At 41.9% G+C, this 23,219-nt stretch overlaps 1 protein-coding gene across 2 annotated transcripts in view; it reads left to right on the top strand.

Moving 5' to 3' along the window:
* The window catches only part of CORIN (corin, serine peptidase), a 230,702-nt gene that overhangs the window by 191,374 nt on the left and 16,109 nt on the right, over nucleotides 1–23,219 (top strand). For both annotated transcript variants that reach the window (XM_083167929.1, XM_083167930.1), the window contains exons 18-19: nucleotides 10,416–10,465; nucleotides 17,309–17,483. In XM_083167929.1, coding sequence (XP_083024055.1) covers nucleotides 10,416–10,465; nucleotides 17,309–17,483 — 225 coding nt within the window. The remainder of the gene's footprint in view (nucleotides 1–10,415; nucleotides 10,466–17,308; nucleotides 17,484–23,219) is intronic.

Raw genomic sequence — 23,219 nt, 5'->3', positions numbered from 1 at the left:
CAAAATTGGTGAAACCCCTGGGGGTTTGAAATGTACACTATACCCCTAGATGAATTCCCTGAGGGGTGTAGTTTTCAAAATGGGGTGACTTGTGGGGGGGTTCCACTGTATTGGTGCTTGGGGGGTCTTGCTAATGCGACATAGCACCCACCAAAATTCCACCAGAATCTGAGCCGCAAAATCCAAAAATCACTCCTTCCGTTCTGAGTCCTGCCATGCACCCAACTGGTATTTTTTGGTCACATGTGAGGCATTTCCGTACTCGGGAGAAATTGGGGCACATATTTTGGGGTGCTTTTTCTCCTTCATACCTTCTGAAAATGAAAAATTTTGAGCCAGAACTGCATTTTTGTGTAAAAAAATGTAATTTTTCATTTTCACTGCCCACTTGTATCACAATTGGTGAAACCCCTGGGGGTTTGAAATGTACACTATACCCCTAGATGAATTCCCTGAGGGGTGTACTTTGCAAAATGGGGTGACTTGTGGGGGGGTTCCACTGTATTGGTGCAACATAGCACCCACCATTCATTCCACCAGAATCTGTGCTGCAAAATCCAAAAATCACTCCTTCCCTTCTGAGTCCTGCCATGCACCCAACTGGTATTTTTTGGTCACATGTGAGGCATTGCCGTACTCGGGAGAAATTGGGGCACAGATTTTGGGGTGCTTTTTCTCCTTCATACCTTCTGAAAATGAAAAATTTTGAGCCAGAACTGCATTTTTGTGTAAAAAAATGTAATTTTTCATTTCCACTGCCCACTTGTATCAAAATTGGTGAAACCCCTGGGGGTTTGAAATGTACACTATACCCCTAGATGAATTCCCTGAGGGGTGTAGTTTGCAAAATGGGGTGACTTGTGGGGGGGTTCCACTGTATTGGTGCTTGGGGGGTCTTGCTAATGCGACATAGCACCCACCAAAATTCCACCAGAATCTGAGCTGCAAAATCCAAAAATCACTCCTTCCCTTCTGAGTCCTGCCATGCACCCAACTGGTATTTTTTGGTCACATGTGAGGCATTGCCGTACTCGGGAGAAATTGGGGCACAGATTTTGGGGTGCTTTGTCTCCTTCATACCTTCTGAAAATGACAAATTTGGAGCCAGAACTGCATTTTTGTGTAAAAAAAATAATTTTTCATTTTCACTGCCCAGTTGTACCACAATTGGTGAAACCCCTGGGGGTTTGAAATGTACACTATACCCCTAGATGAATTCCCTGAGGGGTGTAGTTTGCAAAATGGGGTCACTTGTGGGGGGGTTCCTAACTTTTAGCATCTTATGGTGCCTTGAAACCTACATGGTGCCTAAAAAATAATCTCATAAAAAGGAGGCTCCAAAATCAAGTAGGTGCTCCTTCTATTATGAAGCCTGTGGTTTGGTCACCGTGCACACTAGGGCCACATATAGGATATTTATGAAAACAAAAGAATTGGGGGAATCAATTTTTAGTCACATTTCTCTAGTAAAATGTACTGTGTTCCTTATAAAAATGTATTAAAATTGCAAATCTGCAAAAAAAAAGAAATTTTGAAATTTCACCTACACTTTGTTTTAATTCCTGTGAAACACCTAAAGGGTTAACAAACTTCCAAAATGCTGTTTTGAATACTGTGAGGGGTGCAGTTTTTGAAATGGCATCATTTATGGGGGTGTCTCACATACAAGTCCCTCAAAGTCACATCAGAACTGAACTGGTCCCTAAAAAAATCAGTGTTTGAAATTTTCTTGAAAATTTGAGAATTTGCTATTCATATTGTAAGCCTCCTAGTGTCCCAAAAAATTAAAAGGAAGTTGAAATAATGATGTCAACATAAAGTAGACATATGGTCTATGTTAGTTATTCACTATTTTGAGTGGTAAGATTATTTGTCTCACAAGCAGAAAATTTAACATTTTGCAAATCGCTAAATTTTCCATTTTTTCACGATATTTTGGTATTTTTCACAAAAAAACACAGACTGTATCGACCCAAATTTACCACTAATTTGAAGTACAATGTGTCACGAAAAAACAATCTCAAAACCACTGGGATAAGTAAAAGCAAAAAAAAGTTATCCCCACTTAAGTGAGACATGTCAGATTTGAAAAAAAGGGCTCTGTCAGGAACGCAAAAACTGGCTCTGTCAGGAAGGGGTTAAACACAATTACATGTTTTTTTTAAATTATTTCTCAATAAGAAACTTTTGGCCTAGGGGTGACGTGAATAGATTTCTGATACTCTAGGGTGCCACGATTCAAAAAGTTTGGGAACCACTGGTATAGGGGATTAAGATTTTGGGATCCAAATACGCCTGAGTTGGGAGTGGGTTGTACAGGGTGGGGGATTATGTGGGAGGTTTACTTTGGGCAATATTTTGTGGGTTTTTTTTTCTTTCTTGGTAGACCTTAATATTCTTCAATCTGCAATTTGTTGAGTTGCTATTTTATCTGTTTGTACCACTATTTGTTTTTGTATGCTTCAATGCACAGATAATCTCTGCTTCTATGCTTCTTCGCTTCTACGATCCTGAATGGTGCCTCCTGCTGGGTGGGTTGGTATTTTCCTGTTGCAGAGATATTTTATATATATCCGCAATTGTACTATTTGTTCTTTAATTTTGTGCATTGTTATACCACGCTGGATGGTTTTATATCGATTGTTTATGAAAACTCTACCTTATTTTTTTGTTAATGCAGAACTCAATAGAAATTATTCAATAAAAAAATTAATAAATGTAAAATACAATCAAGATGGCTAAATTAGAGACAGAACTATAGCAGCAGATTGCAAATCTAATCCCAAGAAATTCTACAGTTATATAAATGGGAAACGGTTAAGGAAGGAATATATTGGTCGACTAAAAAATAAGCAAGGTACTCTGGTAATAGAAGAAAAAAAGAAAGCGGAAATATTTAATTCATTTTTTTGCTTCAGAATTTACAATGGAAAACGTTCAGGAGTTCTCCCACAGATTGAATGCTCAGCTCTAGATTGCTCCCAAACTGTATGTTTGAGTGAGGAAATTGTAAAAAATATATCACAGGACCTAAATAGTAACAAATCTCCTGGTCCAGATGAAATACACCCTAGGATACTAAAATAATTGAGTTTTGTCATAGCACTACCATTATATCTGATATTCAATGAACAAACTCGGGGACTGTACGAAGAGACTGGGGTATAGCTAACATAGTACCAATATGGAAGAAAGGTAGCAACGCTAACCCTGAAAACTATAGACCGGTCAGCCTTACATCCATTGTGGGGAAATTATTAGAAGGAATAATAAGAGCTAGTATCCAAAATTTCTTAGAACAGGAAAAGGTGATATGTAAGGCTCAGCATGGGTTCATCAAAAATAGACCATGCTAGATTTATTTAATTAGCTTCTATGAGGAAGTCAGTAAGGGGGTGGACTTGATTTCACTAAAGCTTTTGACACTGTGCCTCATAAAAGGTTATTAATAAAACTAAGTACTTTAGGGATGGGAGATAAAATTTGTAATTGGTTGCAAAATCGGGGACAGAAAGTGGTTGTAAATGGCATGCATTCCAGCTGGGGTAAGGTCCAAAGTGGAGTCCCACGATGTTCAATATTGGAACCCACTTGTTTAATATATTCATTAATGACATTGATTGCAATATTTGCTGACTACACAAAAGTGAGTAAGGAAATCAACTAAGGAGATAATATAGAAACACTACAAAGTGACTTAATTAAACTGGAAAGGTAGGTGGAAAGGTGAAAAATGCGGTTTAATGTTGAAAATTTTAAGTTATTCATTATGGGAACAAAATCGAACAAGCTATTAGCTACTTATAGGCTAAACTGAGTTAAATATAGGGAATTCTGCAGTGGAGAAGGACTTAGGGTTCATCATAGATAATAAATTGAGTAACAGTGCACACTGCTCTAGTACAGCAGCAAAAGCAAACAGGACACTGGCTTGCATTAAAAGGGGAATGGATTCAAGGGATGCCAGTGTGATAGTGCCTCTTTACAAGTCGTTGGTGAGACCACACTTGGAATACTGTTAGTACTGGGTGCTACACCTTAAAAAACACATAAATGAAGTGGAAAAGGTACAGAGAAGGGTGACTAAGCTAGAAAAAGGTCTTGAATCGCTAACCAGGCTGAATATGTTTCCACTGGAGAAACGGAGGTTGAGAGGAAATATGATTAGTATGTTCAAATACAGGATAGGAATCATATGGAACTGGGAGATGATTTGTTCAGTAACAGGCACATACTTATGACACTAAGGCATGTACTGAGGCTCAAGGAAAATAAATTCTGTACTGAATTAAGAAGAGGATTCTTCACCATTAGAGCAGTAAAATTCTGGAACTCATTGCCGGTGGGGGTGATAACAGCAACTACTGTTAATGAATTGAAATCAAAACTGGATAAATTCTTGGCCACTAAAGGAATCATATAAATGACTTACTCAAGTCAGAAGTTACAAGACAAATAGGTTGAACTCGATGGACTAACGCATTTTTCAGCCTTAATTACTATGTTACTATGTTACTATGTATGAGAAAAATATTTATAAAAATATATTTTAAAAATAAAAATCTGAAAATTGGCATGTGCATATGTATTCACGCCCTTTAATATGAAGTGTCTTAAAAATTCTGGTGCAACCAATTCCCCTTAAAAGTAACATAGTTAGTGCAATGAAGTCCACCTGTGCGCAATCACATGATCTGACAGTATAGACACACCTTTTCTGAAAGGCCCTGGAGGCTGCAACACCACTAAGAAGAGGCATCACACCATGAAGACCATGGAGCTCTCTAAACAAGTCAGGTAAAATGTTGTTGAGTAGTACAAGTCCGAGTTGGGTTATAAAAAATATCCAAAATCTTTGATGATCCTCTGGAGCATCATCAAATCCATCATCTTCAAATGGAAAGAATATGGTATCACAACAAACCTGTAAAGAGAGGGCCACGCACCAATACTCACAACCCGAGCAAGGAGGGCAGTAATCAGAGGGGCAGCACAGAGACCAGAGGTAACCCTGAGGGAGCTGCAAAGTTCCATAGCAGAGACTGGTGCATGGGACCACATTAAGCTATACACTCCATAGAGCTGGGCTTTATGAAGAGTGGCCAGAAAAAGCCATTACTTAGTGTTAAAAAGTGTAATTGCCCCATTTACCCCTTTACTTTAATAATCCCAACCTATGAGTATAACCTCATTTTTTCATGTTAGGGAAAAAAATACCCTCATATCCTTAACCCAGTGGTTTCCAAACTTTCTTGAATTATTACATCCTAGACCAGGGGTCCTCAAAGTATTTTGCTCTGGGACCCCATCAGACAATAAAAAAGGTACTTGTGTATTATAGCGGCGCCCCCGATTTCCATCGCGCGATGTTTTCATTGAATCGCATCGCAGGCCATGCACCGATGGCATGCGATGCGACGCGATTTTTGGCCCCTATACGATGAAAGATTGTATAAGCACCCTAAAGGGTGCTTTTAAGCACCGTAATGGGTGCTTACAATGTTAAATGCACCCCCACGCCACCCCCCCCCCACTATAAACGTGAACCCGAAGCGTGGCGAGCGCAGCGAGCCCACGAGGGGCGGCGGTACGCGTCCTCCGACCTTTTCATACCCCCACTATCCACGTCGGCGTGGAGTTGAGAATAGAAAGTGTGGCGAGCGCAGCGAGCCATCGAGCCCGAAGCGTGGCGAGCGCAGCCAAATTGTATGGCATTGTACAATATCGCGCGATATCGCGTCGCATCGCATACCATCGTATGACTTATGGTATGCGATGCGATGGGCGCCGCCAAAATACACAAGTACCTAAAAAAAATTACAGGACCCCAGCAAGTTACTGCAGAAGGTCATCACATTACATGTATGGTCAGCAGACAGCACATACATGGCAGCATTGTGGAGGCACACAATGATGTGAAGAGTCTAAAACAACAAACAATTCAACAGATTTTTCATACTCCTTGAATCACTGACTGACATTAGAAATGTCATCAGCCTGATGGTCAGCAACATGGAGTCGCGACCCCATGCTGAGATGGTCAGGACCCACAGTTTGAGAACCACTGCCCTAGAGCATTTTATTCACGGCACCCTTAGGATATATGTTTTTGTTGATATTTTTTTTCATTATTAAAGTAAATTGTGCCTACCTATCATCCTTACCGCCAGTTCTGTTGTGGTGTACAGTTGTGTTTCTGATTGTCCACATGTTTTATGATTGGCAACCACTAGCACTGGTTTTGCCCATCACTTTGACCATAAATAACTTTATTTGGTCCTGGACCACCAACCCCATGGTGCCTTGGCACACAGTTATGGAACCACTGCCTTAGCCCATAACATTATTCCAGAAGACGTTATTAAAAATGATATTAAAAAAGCTATAAAAACACTTTGTAATTTTAAACAAAAGTAACAAAACATTTTTAAATAAACAAATATTTTTTTAACAGAAGGATACTTGGTATTTGTATACATTGTTCTAGATCTTAAACATTTGTATCCATTCAGAGGATTAAAAAAAAAAAAAGACATTGCTTTTATAGCATCGGCTAGTTTCAAAAACAATTGGATCTTCTAAGAAGAAGGAGCCTTGCCAAACAAAAACAGCTGAGATTAACTGTATTAATATGGGGCCAATCTCATGGTTCTGTTTTACATTATCATCTGCTATAGGCACAACATGCGTCTTGGGGAGCAATATACAAGACTGCTTTCTGTTTTTCTTTATTTAATATCATGCTGGCAGCTCCCCCACAGTTTTAGTGATCTAGCATTAACAGCCCCAAACTGTAAATTGAGGCATGCTTAAATATTGGATTTTGCCAGAATGTTTTGTTTAAATATCACATTGAATAAAAGAAACAAAAATAAATGTAGTGGTCTTCAAATAAAAATATATAACATCAAAACGTATAAAGTATATCCTTTTTTTTTTTTTTTTAAATAAACTTTTAATTAGAAATATTAATATAAGGGATACTTTCATCACTGTGTTCCAAGAACCTTGGGGCACCTTATAAATGTGTTATTATTTATTATTAAAATGTATAATGATTTCTTTATGCAGACTGCTGAGGGAAGAGTGTGCTACTGCAGACTCCAGTCTACCTGTTCTTCAGGCAGGTTTCATGCCCTATCCCAAGATGGCTTTTGAGTTCTCTACTGAGTATGTGCAGGGGCCATCTTCTTTTTACTGTGGCGAGTGACATAGTGGTCGACATTGGTCTTCTATATTTAGCGCATATCAGGGACTTACTTATTACTTGCTTTAAAGCTGTTACAGCATCCCTGCACCACTACGGATTTGCAACATACAATCAACAGCTGGTGGGCTATATAATGAAACCCTGAACTGCTCAAGCTCCACTCCATCACCACTGTATATGTAACAGTGAGTACGGCTGCATCTGATATCAATAAATCAACACCTCTGATAAAGTAACTGGGCTTTTCATAGTGTAAGTTATCCACTGGTGTGTGCCTTTATAACTTCTCAATATAAACATCTACATGAACATAATTTCCAACACAGACCAGTGAATTGCCTTATATCCAGGACGTCCACTCTCGGTTTAATCTATGATTTTTGACACCCGTATCTCTGGCAGAAAACCAAACTCTACTCATCAATCTCTGGTTCCACAGTGGATACCTTTAATGACAGCACAAAGTCAGACCACTTTAGGACAATAAGGGTAAAAAATACATAAGTGTCTATCATCCTCCATAAACAGTAGTTGCAATTGCAGTATAGCCCAATATTTTTTCCCGAACATTAAAGTGATGCCGTGTTTGTGTCATATTTACACCAAGATCTCTGTATTGATATCATTATGTAAGATAAACGTGGATCGGTGTGGCTGTAATTGAAGAACATTTGCCCTTTAGTGACCCTTATTCACATTGTGCCACAGTAGAGCCCCTTATTCACATTATGCCACAAAATATTGCTAATTCATATTATCCCACATTAGTGCCTCTTATTCATGTTATACCACACAGTAGTGACCATCATTCACATTATGCAACAGTAGTGCCCCGCATTCACATTTTGCAATACAGTGGTACCTCTCATTCACATTATGCGATATAGTAGTGCTCCCCATTCACATTATACTACAGAAGTGTCCCTTAATTCATGTCATACCACACATTAGTGCTCCTCATTCACATTTGACATTGACAATCGGATGATGTCAAATGTGTACTTTTACCTGCCTGGATAATGCACTGTAACCCTGGCCAAATATGGCCATGAGCTGTCATTCACTGTGACTTATGTGAACACTAGTAACAGTTGACCAGGCAATAAAGTCTGTTACATGTGATACTTACTGGCTATTGCTGTCACATGGGACAGCCACGACTTATGCACAGCAAGCCAGTAAGATTCAGACGGATTATTTTGGGCTGCTGCTGGCTGTTGTATGTCACCACAATCGGTGTATCAGGTGGCTGGCCAGTTTGCAGCAGCTTGCGGACAGCCAGTGGGAAAGCCCTGCTGCAGGACATCACAGAATGAGCCATATATGTGTACAAAAAATTCAGATTGGAAACATTTTTTACACAGGTGGAATCAATAAAGAGTTTATGTGACTTTTGAGGTAAAGTATTTCATCTGTGCAGCGTTATATATGAAATTACATGGGTTATGAATAATCTTTAGATTCAATCATTTTCATATAAGTGACCTGTGGAAAAGTTTTGGAATATTTATTTTGATTTGACATCTTACTCCTCACTTGTGTATCAGTGCCAAAAAAAAACGACTTCAATCTATTCCAAATTCAGATGACAACAAAATGTGAAAAACATGTTGGGAACTAAATAACTTTTAAAGAAACTACTAAATCAAAAATAGATACAGTATGACAATATGCTACACGCAGATCCATGTATTTTTACTATTAGTAGGGTTTTTGTGTACAGTGCAGTATATACTGTAGCTCTGAAAAGACACCCTTATTCGTAACAGTCCCTACTGTAGAGGATATTATTCAACACCCAAATCTTTCTAGAGAAGAACTGTAGTTTTCAGTCTTATAAACCTGCCTGAATAAGAACTCTTTGGGCCTGTTTCAAATGTTACCACCTGGCCTGGCTCCGTACACGCCTGTCGGCGGTACTCAAATGTTACTGCCGAGCGGCGTGTACACATCATTGCAGCTCGCTACCCCCGAGGGTGGCGAGTTGAAATCATGGGAAAAGTCACCCATTTTAACAAGCAAATGGGGCTTTTTTTGTCATGTCCATTATTGCTTTGTGCCCCGAAACCCGACCTCAATGGGCGCGTTCAGCGCTATAAAAATCAGCAGTTGCATATTGCCCTACACTCTTTTGTCACAAAAAACAGAAGATTGGGAGCAATGTGACATTTGAATCGGACCCTTGTGTCCTCTGTAATGTGTTTAGATGACATTCATCAAACAACATCCCCCATATGCACTATTCTTGTCTTCCATAATTTAATTGAGCTTGACCTAAATGAATGGCTTACACCAGTGTTTCCCTTTCTAGGTTCTCCAGATTTTAAGGATATTTTTAATTAGTACCTCTGCCCAATCAGTTTGAGTTCACTAATTTAGTTTGGCTATCCCTAATATCTGTAGTGTTAGGATGCCTTGCCTTGACGATCGGATGTGGAATACCCAACTTGTACATATTCCATCTTGTTTTATTTTTAAACACATATTAAGGTCCATACACACTGGGCGACTTTCCACCTGCTCGATGCCGACGGGCGACTTTGAGCTCAAAGCCGCTCAATATAAGAAACTGTAAATAAATTAAATAAATAAACGTGCTGTTTTAAGCGACTTTCAGCTCAGTCACCCAAAAGTTATTCATGACAAACAGACTGAAACCATGAAACTCATTCTATTGGTTCATTTTTCAAGTTGGCCCAAGCCACGCAATATGTGCCATTGACTAAAACTGTAGTAACCATTTCAGTGAGTGAAATAATAAATGAGCTGTAGTCAGTTAACTGTTGGTAGAGCAGCATACTGTACCTGTATGGTAAAAAGGCAAAGTTATCTAACAAGTATCTAACGGGCCAGATGTATCAAGCTTCAAAAAGTTATAAAGTGGAGAGTGATAAACAACCAACCAATCAGCTCCTACCTGTCATTTTTTTCCAGTGACATGGGAAGTAGGAGTTGATTGGCTGTGTTTTTATCACTTCTATTTTATCACTTTTTGCAGCTTGATACATCTGTTCCTAAATGAGTACATAGCAGTGGTGCCTGTTTTATGCTGTGGATTGTACTATGGTCATTAGGTTGCATTTTACTCCCTTGTAGTAGTGTATTTGCTGCACACTATTACACGTTACTGTGTTACAAGGTTTTTATGCTATTTTTCCCATAGCTACCCCAACATGCCTGATACTTATTTTTATTTTGTTCCTAGTCAACCTTGTAAAAGCAAAAGCAAAGTTTCTCTTCTCTGTACCAAGGAAGGTAAGCGGATGTCTTGTTTCGTTTTCTATCACTATATTGGTTTTTTTTCTTCTTTTTTTACCGTTTGCATCTTACTTTGATATTAATCTCATAATAATGTTCCTTCATTTTTTACACCGCATTTTATGTTCCATTAGAGCAATCTGGCTTGTGTAGTCATTTTAAGCGTTTGATAAGCGTATCGCTGTGATGTAAATGTAACAATGGAAGTTTGTTGTTAAATGGCTACAATTTCTGAAAATAAATACACCTTTATGGGCGCACAGACCTATTTGTATAGATGATTAATAGATCACTTAGGGGTAAAGTTACTAAAGGGTCATTTAAAACCGATCTAAGTGGATGTCATGTTTCAGAGGCTAAGGGGGGTATTCAATGTTGGGTCACAGCTGTTGAGCTGGCCCAACAACCGAGACCATGACCCGTTCTCATCTGAGAAATCGCAGGGGGGATTCAATGTTCCGCCTGCCGTGGGACGAGAAGGGGACGTGGCCGCGAGAAGTGTCCGGGAATCGGCGAGCTGCGGCCAGGAGCTCGTCAATTCCCAGCCTTTCTCAGTAGAGTGAGCCCAACTGCTTGTGATGTCGGGCTCGTTCTGCAAGATCCCCTGTTCAATGCTGTCGGGGAAGACAACATTGAATAGGGCCCCGCAGCCATCTCCCCCCGTCGGGAGATGGCTGCGGGAGATCCTCCTAAGCGGAATATTCAATCTCCCCCAGCCATCTCCTGACGGGGGAGATGGCTGCGGGCCCTATTCAATGTTGTCTTCCTTGACAGCATTGAACAGGGATATTGCAGAACGAGCCCGAGTTCACAAGCAGTCGGGCTTGTTTTGCCAAGAAAGGCCGGGAATTGACGAGCTCCCGGCCGCATTTCACCGATTCCCGGCCACACCCGCCTTTTCGTCCTGCGGCAGACAGGACATTGAATCAAGCAGACCGAGAACGGGTCAGGGTCATGGCTGTCGGCCCGTGAATACCCCCTTAATCCCTTATTCTCTGCACATACAATTATTTTCATGTTAACCGTTTGGGGTTAGCCTAGTTATTTTTACTGTAGATCTATCAAACAGATACTACTTGAGATAGAGTTGGAACTTCTCCGTTGTCTCTTGGTCAGGCTACAATTATTAGTGTGCAGGCACCACCAGGTTTAGGCAGCGAACTATACATGAGGTCACAAAAAAAGCACATAGAATTACATTATCATATCACACGGAGCGGAGGGTGGTATATGCAGTTGAAGGCATAATAGCTCTCAGTGATGCTGTGCCCATCGTATGTCACAGTGGAGAAGGAGACAAAAGCCCCGGAGTGTTGGTGGTGGGCTGTGCCAGGAGGCAGGGTGCCATTCGTACCAATCAAGGTCTTCCCATGCATGTACATGCCTGTCTAAGGGAGGCTGGCCGGGAAAATACTCGGTACTCTTTACCTAGCACGGCGCCCACGATTTTGATCGTGGGCATCGCAGGTAAAAAGATCGCGGGCATTGAATATTTTCCATAGGAATGTTAAATGGCCCACAGAGGTCAAATAGCCACCCTGAAGTGTGAAATGGCCCCCACAATTGTTAACGCCACCCCACAATCAACGCCAACCCGAAGCGTGGCGAGCGGCGGCGGTACGCGTCCTACGACCTTTTCATACCCCCACTATTCACGTCGGCGTGGAGTTGAGAATAGAATAGTGTGGCGAGCGCAGCGAGCCACCGTGCCCGAAGCGTGGCGAGCGCAGCGAGCCCCGTGAGGGGACGCGGATACCTTCACAGGTAAACGCGTCCCTTTGCGGGCTTCACAGGTATCCGCGTCCCCTCGCGGGGCTCGCTGTGCTCGCCACGCTTCGGGCTCGGTGGCTCGCTGCGCTCGCCACACTATTCTATTCTCAACTCCACGCCGACGTGGATAGTGGGGGTATGAAAAGGTCGTAGGACGCGTACCGCTGCGCTCGCCACGCTTCGGGTTCACGTTGATCGTGGGGTGGCGTTAACAATTGTGGGGTCCATTTCACACTTTAGGGTGCCTATTTGGCCTCTGTGGGCCATTTAACATTGTTTCCTATGGAAAAATCAGGTCAATTGAGGCATTGAACAGAAAAATCGGGTCACTTGAGAAATTTAACATTGTTCCCTATGAGAAATCGCGGGCATCGCGTCGGTTGCGTCGCACCCGATTTTTTAGTGCACTCAATGCGCGCGATGGCCGCGATGGGCGCCGTGCTAGGTAAAGAGTACCAAATACTCCCTGGGCATCCCGCACGACTGCCGACCTCGGAAGCGATTACATTTTGCCGAATAAATGTGTTTATTAATGATGAAAATAATAATAATAATACAAGTATTATTATATATTTAGCTGAAAGGGCTGGCAGTGTGTTAGGTGTTTTGCCATGGGGGCAGTGAGAGCAGCTGGCGGTGTGGCCGGGGCAATTTTTTTAGTTAGGGATGCCAATTCTGGGATCCCTGGAATGAGGATTTTTCAAACCCGAATCCCGGGATTGCAAAATGCCCTGGGATTAGCTTCCCTACTTAATGTGAGCTGTATGGAGATAAGAGAGACAGCTAGTGAGTGAACTATAAGGAGGACAAAGTGGGCTGCAAAGGGGCTTATCGATATATGGAAAAAGCTACTATATATGAAAGGAACTGGTAGTTAGAAAGAGCTATGGAGGGGGTAATGGGACACCGATATGGAGCATGCAGGGGGCAATCAGGGATATACTGTAGTACATGCAACAATGACTTGATAGAATAGGTAGTCAGTCAGGGAGATGCAGCTAGCAATGGAGCAGGCAACCCAAAAATTATGCATGGGCAATGCGATGCAACGGAGGTGGTTATCAGATAACTCACTCCTGCAGTTCTTTGCTATATTAATTTTGCCCTTGCCATGCAGGATGTGGTATGGGGCTCCGACAGTCGGGATCCCTGCGGGCATGGTGTCTCGCTACGCTAGCCACCTATTCTATTCTCCCTCTATGGGGGTCGTGGGCCCCCACGAGGGAAAATAGCGGGTGGCCGTCGGGCACCCGGCTGTCTGCGTTTTGACAGTCGGGATCCCGACGTCGGGTAAATGACTGCCGGGATCCCGACTGTCGGGAACGCGTTTGGCACCCTCCATGCATTGGTAGAAATTCTGGGGCTTTCAGCTCCCACTCCACCCGGGCTGAAAGTTGCCAGTCAAAGTTGATAGTTAAAGAGAAGGAACAAGGGAGAAGGAATCCCTGGCTCGGAGCTTACACTCTAAAGGGGTGGTTATGCTAGAGGCAAGATAAAAAGAAATGTAACTGTAAATAAATAAATTGCTTTATTAATTTCAAATCAGTAAATATAGAAGATAGAGTGAGCAATTTATTAACAATAGTCATTAGATCAGGGGAAAGTTAATAGCTTGACATGTTTTCAGATTAATGGCCAATGGAGGATTTAGAAGTCAATGTTGTCTTAATAAAAAAAAAAAAAACTCTTCTAGAGGTCAGAAGCTGCTTCATGAAGGATACTGGAGGCTACAAAGGAATCTAAAGCAGAACAGAGAGAAAAACAACTTAAATCAAAATTCACAGTGGTGCGTTTACATTTAAGTGCCATAAAATGCAGACATTTTTCAGCAACAATCAGGTCAGTTACTGCAAAATGCAACCCTTGACTCGAGAACCTTTTAAATAAATGAATGAGTCTGATATGAGATACATTAATCAGGCTGAATGACCTAGATGCAAGACTCAAATAATAATAATACTAGTGAAAAAAGTTTACCCTTACCGCTTGGAAAGTCATATTAGAAGGCAAGGCAAGATATCATGATGATGTATGTGCAATATCAGGTCCAGCTCTTGGAAGAAAACATCTAGGAACATTCATCAAAATATATTATTTTTTTGCTTTTAATATTCTGTGTGATATTTCTTTATAATTCAGTGAATAATGAGAACTTTTTCAATTGCAATTTAGGCATACATTAATGATGATGACTGTTGCTAATTTAGACTAGCAGAGACATAATATAAAGTATACACAACCATACACCTTCCTTATCTAGCATAGTATGAGAACAGGACTGGGTACTAGTAGGTGCCAGGATTACTATAGTACCACTACATCTGTCTCTGTCTACAAGTATGTACCTACTGTAGATATCACTATAAAAGTTAAAAAAATAAACATAAGTGGCAGAGTGCAATGCAACATTGATAGGTCCATGTTGGACCCCCGTAAGTCAGATTTTTTACATTGGAGGACAGAGTCCTGGCTTGCTGTTTTTGTCTATGGACTTGATAAACATTGAACAACGGGTACCTTCTTTGAAAGCTTCTTCTGGACAAAGTGAACCTGGTGTCAGTAGGAAATGAATAGTTACTCCTACAGTGACAGCGACATCTCCTTATTTGTCTGGAAAGGAGGGGATGGATGATCTCCTTCGTGCTCCCCCCATCCCCCAATGATTGACATCTGATGTCACGGTAGGCAGGGTTAGGTACAGCAGGAGGCAGGACTTATGTCTTGGTTCAGGAAGTAAGTCTAGCACTAGTAGACAACAGGCTGGCTTTTAGGGGCTGCATCGGCTACAGCCGTTAGAAGTCAGATTGGGATACATTAACAGAATTGGATTGTATTCTCATAGGAAGCATTATCTCTGCTTTGACAGTCTGGACTGGCAGTCCCAGCAGGAAAAAACACATCACGACTGACTGTCTGGCTGTGATTATCAGGGTGCACTTAGGTAAATAGCCCATAGGTAAAATCCACCACTGTACAGTGTCATTCTCCACATCTCAGTTTCTTATACCACTTGTTATGCATGGAAATAAGTCACTTTTAAGCAATGTCCTGTCCTGTAGCTTGGGCTATATATGGATAATTACAGATACTGTTCTTATACAGTTGCAAGAAAAAGTATGTGAACCCTTTTTAATTACCTGGATTTCTGCATAAAATGGTCATAAAATGTGTTCTGATCTTCATCTAAGTTACAACAATAGACAAAGTCTGCTCAAACTAATACCACACAAACAATTATATGTTCTGATGTTTTTATTGAACACACCATGTAAATATTCACAGTGCAGGGTGGACAAAGTATGTGAACCCTTGGATTTAATAACTGGTTGACCCTCCTTGGGCAGCAATAACCTCAACCAAACATTTCCTATAGTTGCATATCAGACCTGCACAACGGTCAGGAGGAATTTTGGACCATTCCTCTTTACAAAACTGTTTTAGTTCAGCAATATTTTTGGGATGTGGTGTGAAGACTTATGAGTGCGTATGTTGCACCTACAAGACATACCTTCCTGACAGTTACATACACGTTTCTTGTGGTCTGCATCCAGTGCAATGGTGTAGACAAGCAATGCCTTAAGCACAAAATACAGTTTACTTTACATATGGATAGATGCATAAGACTTTACTATGTGCAATATAAAGCGTTTCTAATGTCAATCTCATCATAATCTCAATCAAACTGATTGTGAATCCTACTATAACAAAGCGATCATGAATTTATACTAAACATCCCATCACCTTACTTGTCATCCCCTAACATGTAAAACCTTATACATTTTTTCACTTATCACTATAACACCTGAAATAATGACTCGGAGACATGGGTTTGGCAGAATTTGTTAACTGATTTATTTATCGGAATTTGTTAAGCTAATTTGATTATTTAATTTTAATTGTTTGACTAATGGTGGCCAAGAAAGAACGGCTATTAACTCAAACTCCACCCCAACTACCCACGTGACTGGCCTAACTCAAAATAGCGGTATCCAACTCACCTCACTGCATTACCCACCCAGCCGGGTGGGGGTCACTGACCCCGACACGGGTGTTACAGCGACAGGTCTAAATTAATGAGAGGTGAGAGCACCGAAACAAACCATATACGCAGGATCAATAACTAATGTAAAACTTACTTTTATTAAAAAACCTGCCGTTCTTTCCCGCCAATCAGTTAACGCGATTAAAACTACGCACCCACTCCAAAAAACCCAACAAAATGGGAAGGGCGGGAGGGAATTTCGGCAGGAAGAAGAGGCATCCTCCTCCCCTTCCTGCCCCTATCTACAAGTTAACCCGGCCAAACCCACCCCTTCTATTGGTTCCCCTAGTCACATGTTTGCCAGTGTGACGAAGATGGGGACGTTTAAGCCACTACATGCATATTGTATGCATTACGTTATTCTTTAGTACTGAATTACAGTATGGGGTAAATTTAGTAAGATCGAATGGTTACCGGCCATAAATGCACATGTTAATTCATAACATGCGCATCAATGGAGCCGCGCACATCCCTTCAGGTGCGGAGCTCCCTTGGAGCCCGCTCCTGATAGGTTGAGGGAATCTTCATTCATGGGGAGGAGGTGCGAGTGTTAACACACTTGTGGCTCCTCAGTTTGCTTGGTTTTGTCAGTTTGTTATTTTTTAACCCCTGGATGTCTACTTCAGAAAGAGGACCGATCTCCGCCGGAGGGATGGTGCTCTAAGTATACTTTTTTCATAAGTACCCATTTGGATTTTCTACTGTAGAAGAGGTCTGAGACTACAGGAACAAGGGTAAGTATGGAGCTTTGCCACGGTCACCCTGAGCTTTGCCTAAGTGCAAAGTAACGCATCTAACTCACCTGTAGAAATGAATGAATGCACAGTGCGAAAAAATAAACATACAATACATGTGGCAAACCCACTTGGATTCTGCTCATCATACACTCCAAACTTGTCTCAGAGAATCTCAGGCCTTTTACTGCTTATTACTTATAAAATATGAATTAATGAAATATACTGTAAATCAGGGTGTAAAAATTTTTGGGATCATTATCTGCGGTTTTAACTTATACCTGTCACCTTCAGATTGTGGACGTCGCCCCGCAGCCAGAATGAGCAAGAGAATCCTCGGTGGAAGAACCAGCCGGCCTGGGCGATGGCCTTGGCAATGCTCTCTGCAGAGTGAACCTAGCGGACACATTTGTGGTTGTGTTCTCATTGGGAAAAAATGGGTACTGACCGTGGCCCACTGCTTCGAAGGGTAAGTCTGTTCTTACCTTGCGTTGGTTTTTAACTTCATACAAAATTGATGTAGTTGTTGTAACGTACAGTGGGCGTACTTCTTACTGGATCGCAAAGCAAATCTTTACTCTAATGGACAAAACCATGTTGTACTGCAGGTGGGGCAGATGTAACATGCAGAGATAGTTAGATTTGGGAGGGTGTATTCAAACTGAAATCTAAATTGCAGTGTAAACATAAAGCAGCCAGTATTTACCCTGCACAGAATCAAAATAACTCCCCCAACTCTACCTCTCACATTTTACAACTGAGTCATCTGCAGTGCGGTACTTGTGTAGTTTCACGGCGCTCGGCAAACTATCTAAAATAAACTAACTTAACTCCATGCCAACATGGATAGTTCATACCCCCACTATCCATGTTGGCATGGAGTTGATTTTAGATACCGTGGTGAGCGTAGCGAGCCACCGAGCCCGCAGCGTGGGCAAGCGAAGCGATCCCCGCAAGGGGACTCAGACGCCATGCTGGCTCCGTGAAACTACACAAGTACCGCAGTGCACATGGTTTTGTCCATTAGAGAAAGATTTTGCTTTGCAATCCAGTCAGAATTAGGACCTATATACTTGAATGTGCTAATAGTAGATTATACATTGAGGTTTGGACAGATTATTATGTGTCTATATATTGTGCTTTATGCAAGAAATATATGTGTTGAATTTTCTTTTTACTCTTCAATAAAAGAAAATGTATAAATTAGAATATACAGACTTATGTCAATTCTAATATTGACACAGCTACATAAACTAGAATCTAAATTGCAACCTTCAACTTTTTTGTATTTATCTGCATAAATGCTAATTAAAGGCCCACGTTTCCCTACAATAAAAAAAAATAAAAAATGTGTTCGTACTAGTAATCATACATCCCAACATGACAGAATGGTACATGACACTAAAATAATCCTCATGTTGGCATAAACTGATGGTTAGTTGATGTCATAGACAGTGTGGAGTAGAAAATGGTTTAAGAAGGAAAAGCACATGAGGGGAGAGGGCCCTGCTCTTTTGAGCTGAGATGAGCAGGGAACAGAGGGTTAGGATGAGAGCTGGAAGGCACTGATGAAGTAATGGTCTTGAGAGTCCTTTTGAACTTTTGTATAGAGTTGGAGAGACTGATAGGGAGAGGCAGAGAATTCCAGAGCTAGGGAGCACCACATAAGTGTAAATACTCCAAGTCCCAGTAAAATAAATAAGTAAAAACACTGTAGTGCCCCCAATTTACATTATGCCACACAGAAACCCCAGTTCACAGTATGTCACAGTGCTCCCTGCCCTGGTGATGTAGCTATATGTGCATACACCCAACCCATACTTGTGAGGGCTTTAGGGAAATTAACTTGTGGCATACTTACATCTGTTAGATAATCTCTGTAACTTAAAGTAAAATGTGCAGAAATCTGTCCGGTTTCAAATATTTACCCTGCAGGGTTGTTCTTACATTTAGGATGTTGTCAAGTTGTTCCTCTCTTGAGTGCCCTTGTCCTGCTAGCAAGCATCAAGACAAGCTTAGGTACTTGTTTCCTAGCACGGCGCCTGCGATTTTGATTGTATCCATCGGGTCGTAAAATATCCCATCAATCTCATTGCATGCAACCAAATCACATGCGATGCGATCGATGCAATTTTTACATCAGAACCAATGTAAAATGGTCCCTGAGACCCGATTTTACATTGGGCCCAATGTTAAATGCCCCCCAGACCCCAATTTTCATTGTATACCCACCCTGATGGGTCAAATGCCCCCTCATTGTTAACACCACCCCACGATGAATGCCAACCCGAAGTGTGGCGAGCGCAGCGTGCCCGTGAGGGGCGGCGGTACGTGTCCTCCGCCCTTTTCATACCCCCACTATCCACGTCGGCGTGGAGTTGATTTTATATAGTGTGGCGAGCGCAGCGAGCCCGAAGCGTGGCGAGCCCCGCGCGGGGACACGCATTACTTCACAGGTATTATGCGTCCCCTCGTGGGGCTCGCTGCGCTCGCCACGCTTCGGGCTTGGTGGCTCGCTGCGCTCGCCACACTATATGAAATCAACTCCACGCCGACGTGGATAGTGGGGGTATGAAAAGGTCGGAGGACGCGTACCGCCGCCCCTCGCAGGCTCGCTGCGCTCACCACGCTTCGGGATGCTGTTCATCGTGGGGTGGCGTTAACAATGGGGGGGGGGGGGGCATTTCACATGTAAAATACCCATAAGGGTGGGTATACAATGAAAAATCGGGTCCATTGGCCCATTTAACATTGTTCCCTATGTAAAATCGCGTCCATCGCGATTTTTTAATTGTCGGGGAAAAGGCTAAAAATAGCTCTGAAAACGCGTTGGTCGCGTCCATTGCATTCCTTAAGTTAAGGTATGCAATCACCTGCGACGGGCGCCGTGCTAGGAAACAAGTACCCAAGCTTACAGTCCATATATGTATTGCCAGAAAATCTTTAACAAAAATAGAAAAAGCTCCAGTAGTTCCATCATTAACAGCCCTCCATACTCATGTCCAGTTTGTGGCCTCAATGGAATACATCCCGAGCTTACAAAATGACACTCAAAGTATGGTCCCCATGGTACCGAATTCAATCCTCACCTCTTCCATCTAATGTCCTTTTCTTTTATAGCTTATGTTATCCTTTCATTTCCATTTACTTCCCCCTTTATGTTTTGTCACATTGGTGCTTCAGTTAGATTTCCTTTCATTTACCCTAGTTTCACTCCCCTTTATGTGTGTTCCTTATGACTGGTAAGACCCTGATGTCCTCGTGTCCTTGAGTCCTTCCTTACAGTAAAAAGGGCATCTGACCGTTCCTTATATTGGCCCCTGATATATTTGTACTTTATGCATGTCCCCCCCTTAAACGTTTATCTTCTAGCGTAAACCGTCCTAAATGGTTCAATCTATCTTCATAGCTTAAATTCCCCATTCCCTTTATTAGCTTTGTTGCTCTTCTTTGGACTTTTTCCAGTTCTATGATGTCCTTTTTATAGTTCGGGGCCTAGAACTGTACTCCATATTCAAGATGTGGTCTAACCAATGCCTTGTACAGTGGCATATTATTAATTACATCTGAGTTCCTAGTCTCCATGCCCCTTTTTATGCATGCTACATGCTAGTATCCTGTTGGTCTTATTTATTGCTATATGACATTGAGTACTACACCCCAGTTTGTTATCTATTTGGACTCCTAGGTCCTTTTCAAGTTCTGAATTACCCAGTGCCAGTAACAAGCTTCTGTCTTTTACTGCTATAATATCAGTGTGTAATGTTTATTGTTGCGGTACTGTGTATTCCCATCTTATTGTGAGCACTGTGTGTTGGGTATTGTGTGTTGCGGTACTGTGTATTCCCATCTTATTGTGAGCACTGTGTGTTGGGTATTGTGTGTTGCGGTACTGTGTATGCCCATCTTATTGTGTACTCTCTTGCTAAAAATATGAATATACAGTAAAGCATGTCGGACTGCTATGAAATATGCCATTGACCAGGGGCTCTCAAATATTTGCTAGCACAGTAATGTACGGTACGCAGCGTACAGTAACTTGGAAATGAATTATAAGCAGACAGAATTATTAGTTGTATTATCTTTCCTCAACAGCATTAAACCTAAGAGGTAAAACATTGCTAAGATTAATGTCACGTCATTTGTAATGACTTCATGCTCCGGATAGAGTATAGACGCACGCCTCTTTACACCGTAGATAATTCCTTCCTACCCTATAATAACTGAGGATGTTCCCCTGGGGTGTCCCATTACGGAGAAATAATGCCAGCGGTGGCCGTGGAAAATGTTTGGCAAGGAAAATTAACAGACGTTAAAAATAATAGAGTCGGTTGTAAAATTCTCATCAGGCACCAGGGTTAGGGCCGCCAATGGATTGCTATTTCTCATCTCTGACATTGATGTATTTTTGTGGAATTTGGTTTTATTTGCTGCTACTCTGTAAAGTGACGTCGCTACACAGCATGGTGATGGCCAACTGACCGCAACAGATGGAGCCATGCTGGTTCTCTGTGTGCAATGCCGATCGCTTAACATGAAGAGTTGGGAAACTTTTTTAGGTTCAGTTTAGATTAAGATCTATTGGATATTTGTGCATCAAAATTAATTTGAACTAAGGATATCTTTAATTGATTAACCTACACTGATGTACCTTATCATAAGTTACTTACTACCGTGTTTCCCCGATAATAAGACCTACCCGAAAATAAGCCCTACCCCAGATTTTGGACACTGGTCCAAAATAAAACATCCCCCGAAAATAAGCTCTATCAAAATTTCCCTAAGCCGAGTGGGTGCACTAACTTCTGTAACCCCATCTCCACCCCCGCTAACCCCCTTCACTGCCGCCTTGCTTGTACAGGCTTCTACTGTACCGTAGAAGCTGTTGCAGCTCCCGGTCCCAGGGATGCACTGCGCCCAGCGCGTGACGTCACTGTGCACATCACACGGCTGCTGTACACGGAGGGAGCAGTGGCGCAGGCGGAAAACAAGCAGAAGAAGAACTGAAAAGTGCTGTATTGTTGGTGAGGAGCAGGACTCGGGGGCATGTTACTTTAAAATAAGGAATGGGGGCTGTGTAAGAAGGACTCGGGCATGTGACTTTAAAAGAAGGAATGGGGGCTGTGTAAGAAGGACTCGGGCATGTTACGTTAAAAGGAGGAATGGGGGCTGTGTAAGAAGGACTCGGGCATGTTACTTTAAAAGGAGGAATGGGGGCTGTGTAAGAGGACTGGGGGTATGATACTTTAAAATAAGCCCTACCCCGAAAATAAGGCCTATGATGTTTTATGTTGGGGAAAACAAATAAGACAGTGTCTTATTATCGGGGAAACACGGTATTACCAATGTCTATTTTACCTACATCAAGAGTGGGTATGCCGGTGGTCAGTATACTTACCTTTCCCCTGCCCTTCCCTAACACTTCCTACACCCTAACCCTCCACATACAAGTTTAACCATAAACCTAGAACCCCATTGCCTAAGCCTAACCCTTGCCATGCAACCTAACCCTATCCCCCTTTCTGAGTGCCAAATCCTAACCCTCCACCCCACAGCTTAACCATAACATCCCCCCCGGAACACTAACCCTAACATTCCCCCCAAAGCCTAACTCTACCCCCCTCCCCGCAACTTAACCCTAGCCTTCCCTCCCTGCAGGCTAACCATAACCTTCCCCATTAACTTAATACTCAGGGCCTTATTCTTGTTCACTCTTAGATGCAAATTCCTTCTCAAATAGACAAAACCATGTGCACTGCAGGTGGGGTAGATGTAACATGTGCATAGAGAATTAGATTTGGGTGAGTTATTTTGTTTCTGTGCAGGGAAAATACTGGCTGCTTTAGTTCTACACTGCAATATAGATCTCACTTTGAAGAAAACCCCACCCAAATCTAATTCTCTCTGCACAAGTTACATCTGCCCCACCTGCAGTGCACATGGTTTTGTCCATTTGAGAAGGAATTTGTCTCTAAGAGTGAACCAGAATAAGGCCCTAAGTCCTCCACTATTGCCTAATGCTAACCTACCCTGCAAACTTACATTTAAGATTCCAGCACCGGCATCCTCATCGATGCCGGCATTATGAATGCATTCCCTTTAAACATGTGTTCTCTGGTGTGTTGTATTGGCTTGTCTACAAGCATAAAGAAGTAATGAAATCACAATACTGATTAACAATATAATTTGGGACTTAAGTTACTTT

The sequence above is a fragment of the Crinia signifera genome, chromosome 1 (genome assembly GCF_055691185.1).
Source record: "Crinia signifera chromosome 1, ASM5569118v1, whole genome shotgun sequence".
NCBI lineage: Eukaryota > Metazoa > Chordata > Amphibia > Anura > Myobatrachidae > Crinia > Crinia signifera.
Note: the sequence above shows the minus strand (reverse complement) of the source record. Positions and strands in the feature narration are given on the sequence as shown.